Source organism: Ipomoea triloba, chromosome 13, assembly GCF_003576645.1.
Source record: "Ipomoea triloba cultivar NCNSP0323 chromosome 13, ASM357664v1".
Classification (NCBI taxonomy): Eukaryota; Viridiplantae; Streptophyta; class Magnoliopsida; order Solanales; family Convolvulaceae; genus Ipomoea; species Ipomoea triloba.
This window is the reverse complement of record NC_044928.1, coordinates 20,904,991-20,909,558: the sequence shown is the minus strand read 5'-3', so window position 1 is coordinate 20,909,558 and position 4,568 is coordinate 20,904,991. Positions and strand designations below refer to the sequence as shown.

At 36.1% G+C, this 4,568-nt stretch overlaps 1 protein-coding gene across 1 annotated transcript in view; it reads right to left on the bottom strand.

Moving 5' to 3' along the window:
- Positions 1-291: 291 nt before the first annotated feature.
- The window catches only part of LOC116002546 (phospholipase A(1) LCAT3-like), a 5,671-nt gene continuing 1,394 nt past the window's right edge, over positions 292-4,568 (bottom strand). Inside the window, exons 3-11 of the mRNA XM_031242716.1 lie at positions 3,694-3,821; positions 3,364-3,499; positions 2,926-2,977; positions 2,726-2,826; positions 2,432-2,641; positions 1,651-1,808; positions 1,488-1,542; positions 1,318-1,371; positions 292-662 (exon numbers count right to left, since the gene is read on the bottom strand). Of these exons, the coding sequence (XP_031098576.1) occupies positions 468-662; positions 1,318-1,371; positions 1,488-1,542; positions 1,651-1,808; positions 2,432-2,641; positions 2,726-2,826; positions 2,926-2,977; positions 3,364-3,499; positions 3,694-3,821 (1,089 nt within the window). The 3' untranslated portion in view covers positions 292-467. The remainder of the gene's footprint in view (positions 663-1,317; positions 1,372-1,487; positions 1,543-1,650; positions 1,809-2,431; positions 2,642-2,725; positions 2,827-2,925; positions 2,978-3,363; positions 3,500-3,693; positions 3,822-4,568) is intronic.

Sequence of the window (4,568 nt, the reverse complement as noted above, 5' to 3'; positions counted from 1 at the left end):
AAATACTGCCTACTAAACTAATGACCTAAGCAGCTAAGCTCGTGTGGGTAAAAAAAAACTGTTATAACAATGATACGGAGTATATATGATTTTATCAGGATATGATCGACAAGGTAAGACATTCCAAAATGACATTGGGTAAATCATCACTACATAATCAAATATAACATATTTCAAGTATTATACTATCTCCAATCAAGTTCGTCAGACAATTGATATCAACCTTCTTAATTTACCGATTACTTATGAGTAACCTATTATATTATTTTAAAAATAACCTAGACGATCTGATTGAGTGGAAGAGGTTCATTTATTCTTAACCAAACATCAAGAAATTGATATTTGACTTTGGGTATGGAACTATGTTAAATCTCCAGGCCAACTCTCCCAAATGCTTTGAGTATCATTGTGAGGTTATACACTATTAACTGTTTAATATAAAAGTATAAAAGATAGACAATGAAAGTTCAGTGTGTAGCATCCATGACTCTGCGTGTCCTGGCCTTGGTCTTCACCTTCACCTTCACCTTCACCTTGGTTGTCATCTCACTCTCATTCACTCCTAACCACTCTTTAAGTAGCTCAAATACGTTTTCATCACTTAATATTTCTCGGTGCCCACAACATACTCCCACCCTTTCCACTGCTTCAAAATGATCAGCCTACACAATTTTTTTTTAAAACAAAATAAAATTAATTCAATCATTTTGGAAGAGTAATCAAAATAATCTATCTCGTATTTTTTTTTTTTTGAAACACGATAATATATGTTCTATACTTTCTTAAACTTTTTCAGCCATAAGAATCATTGCCTTCATCACTAGGGTTCAATTTTATGCCACTCATTGGAATGGTAATAGAGGTGTCATCAAATTATGTTCGGCGTTGGCAGGGTTGGCCAAGTTAGCCCATGCTCGATTCGAGACCTGAGTTGTGGCTTTCCATGGAGAGATGTGATTAAACGGTTAATATTCACTTACTTATCACCAATTAGTTTTAAATACGGTATAGCAACCAGATAGCCAAAGAACTCTGTGGTTAAACGTGTTTAACTTATAGTCGTCGGTGACCTACTAGAAAGTAAGCATAGTGCAACGCTGAGATCCATCAAATTACATAATAGTCTTGTATTCTAATTGCTCTACAAGCACGCATTTGTCAATATTAGTGTGGTTAGAATAGTTCATTGCTACAATTGCGAGCTCGAGGTAAGAATGTGAGTAATAAGCTAGGATTGACGCACTTTAACACCCCTACTTTTTAGGCACTATAAATGATCGGACTACAAAGTTAGTCGAAAGGAAAAAAGAATGTTACCTTGGCTGATTGAGCTGGAACAGTTCCATCACCATCCACATAGGAGTATTCAGGCTATAACACATCAAATTAAAGTATAGTCAAATAAGTAGACTATTATTAGGGATGGTTAAATTGTTAAAGGGGGAAAGTTTAATCTTCAATGACATCTTGATAACTAAGTTACTTACCGTTGTATGGCAGATTTCAGATAAATCCTCAATTGGTTCAGTTTCTGAACCATAACTGCAAAAAAGACAAGCAGGAGGCATAAAAATAATTAGTACACTATTTTCATGTTTGTTTAGTACTATAATGTCATAAAAACATCTAAGCATTTGGTTAGTCACATACCAAACATCAAAAGGGGTGTCAAAAGATGTCCCATAGATGTTATAGAAAGAAATCCCCTCTGGTAATTGAGCATTGTTGACAATTTGGCGAGTGCCAGTCGCCCATTTCAGAATTGAGAGGTTGAAAGGAAGAGAAACTGTTTCCCCATTATGCTCCACCTGGAGGGAACATACATGTTAACCACCACCATGTTACCCACTTCCAACCTAATTTCTAGTTTCTCAACTTCGTGCTTTAACTGTCTTGTTAGAATTAACTACTTACTATTATGCCAAAAGTTATAACTCGTAGGGAAGGCACAACTTTATTTCCTTATGCTGTCACATTTCCCAGAAGCAGATGCTGGAATAGGGATTGTACCAAAAGTTATAGCTTGTAGGGGAAGGCAACTGTATTTTCTGATGCTATCACATTTTCGAGAGGAGGATGCTGGAGGAAGGATTGTTGGACGGAGGCTAGTGAAGGACCAAATCCAACACCCTACCTCTCGAAAATGTGACACTATATAAGGAAATAAAGTTGCGTCTTCGATATTAGCTATAACTTTTGGCGCAGTGCTAAGCGTTTGATCCTAACAAATAGTATTAGAGCCTGATCAACGGGTATATAAGGACATAAAATCACGCCTTCTCTACTAGCTATACCTTTTAGGTTACTGGCAAGCGCTTGATCTAACATATCTTTTAGTCGTTACATAATACACCAACTTTACAAAAAAAGTTGGTGATTTATTTTTAACATAAACAAAAAATGTTGGTTCATAGATGGTGTAGGGTAATACCTCATTATCCTTTAATGCCTCTTCAAACACAATCAAACTTTCTTTAGGACCATAAGATTCCAGCTCAACAATAGTATCCCCATCTCCATCTCCATCTCCATATCCATCCTCATCAATAGTTTTTTTTCGCCACACCCGAATTTCTGGTTGCTTTTCCCACTTGAAGTCGGGGTTTGCTAGCATCTCATACACCGAAGGACATTCAACCAACTAAGCATCATAATGAAATCGGATTAATCTATCATACTTAGAACATACGATAAAGTGAGACATAGTTTGTTTACATGACTTTACCAGTTGATGAATCGTCCAGCGTGAAACAAAAAAGTAGCTCTCAAAGCCTTCAACGAACTGCACTCCAGTTAACAGCGAATCGTTGATGTATCCGGGCGCACCTGTTTGCACATTTCATATATAATTCAAATTTCCAACACTATAATGCAATAAAGAAGGAGGGCTTTGTATATATAGCTTAACCAAGGCTGGAGAATCACCTTGGAATGGGCAGGCTATGGCAATCCACTTGTTGACATACTTGGAAAACATCTGAAATTGAACGATATAAGTGTTAGGATCAAGCGCTTAATTACCACTAACGCCAAAAGCTTTAGCTCACAGCGAATGCACAACTTTATTTCCTTATAGACAGACCGCCACATTTTCAACAGGCAGAGTGCTAGACTTGACCCTTCACGAGCCTCCGCCCAACAACCCTTAGCCACCAATTGCTAGAATTGGCCCTTTACTAGCCTCCGCCTAACATTGAGGAACATAAAGTCGCAACTCTGTGCTATGTTTCATATTCAGAAATGGAAGGATGAGTAGAGTAGTTTTCGTTTGAGCGAAAACGCCCTCTCCAAACACATCACAATAGAGACTAAATAGTTCCATCATATAATGTTTCCAAGACTTATAAAGGAAATCTTGCATACATTAGTATAAAGAGACATAAAACAGGTAACCAGCAATCCCCCCATTGAGTGTGAAATTATATTCACTTTTCTTGACCCAGAGGCTTCATATGCAGCCTCCAGTTTTTCTTTTAGGCCATTCAACACCTGGTCAATCCTGCAACCACAAGCTCTATAGATTAAGGGCACTCCATTCTACTCAACAAAACGCTATAAAATAGAAACAAGTTAAGATTGGGCAAACAATACATTAGGTTTCCAGCTTACGCTAGACTAATCTTAAGCCCCCAGAACCCCTGCCTAAGAGTCATTGGAGGAGCAAAGAAAGATAATTTACATTTGAAACAATACCTATTGCTTTGCCGGAAATCATAACCATATCCAAACAATGTAGTTCCTTTTTCATACCCACATCCAACAAGCATATCAATCATATCATGAAAATGGTATACATCCGACAAGTGTATGCACTTCGCGAACTGCAAATGAAAAAGGGAACAAAGTGAACTTCCTATATACCCATTGTGCACACAAATATCTTAAGAATATTATGTGTTTTACTTTATCAACCCAAAGATCATAAATATACAAAGCATGGGGGCATTCCCCTTCTAAGGGGTGATATAAGATTTACTTCTGGTTGTTGCCTATGCTTGAATCAATGCATCAACAACACGAGAATTATAGTAATGGTTTAGGAAATTATGGGTTCTGTAGTGTTATTAGATACACCTTGTTGAATCTAGATAGGTATTTAGGTTGTAAATTGTAATACATAAATAAATAATAGGAAAAATTGCATTTTTAGTCCTTCAGTTATACCTATGGTACAGACTTATTAGTCTTTGCAACCATATTTAACCTTAAGTTATGCGTAAAGTGGCAATTTTAGTTACTTGAAAGACATGCTACTTAATAAAGTGACAGATTTAGTTATTTGTAAACTAACAAACAATAGATTTGTTTAAGTCCCGGCCTTTGGAAATCTTCTCATACGACCAAGCATCAATTAATTTCATAATTAAAATTAAATACAATATAAAAATTAAAGGTTTTTTATTTGCCCTTGAAACCGGTCTTGAAAAGTGTTCATTTTAAAGGAAACAGATTTTTAAATTTTTTAGTTACCGGAATAAGTGTGAGACAGTTTTGGTGAGTTTCTAACCAGAAAACGTGTGCGAACGATTCACAAAAGAGTTTTTTTTTTTTTTTTTTTTTTTTTTTTT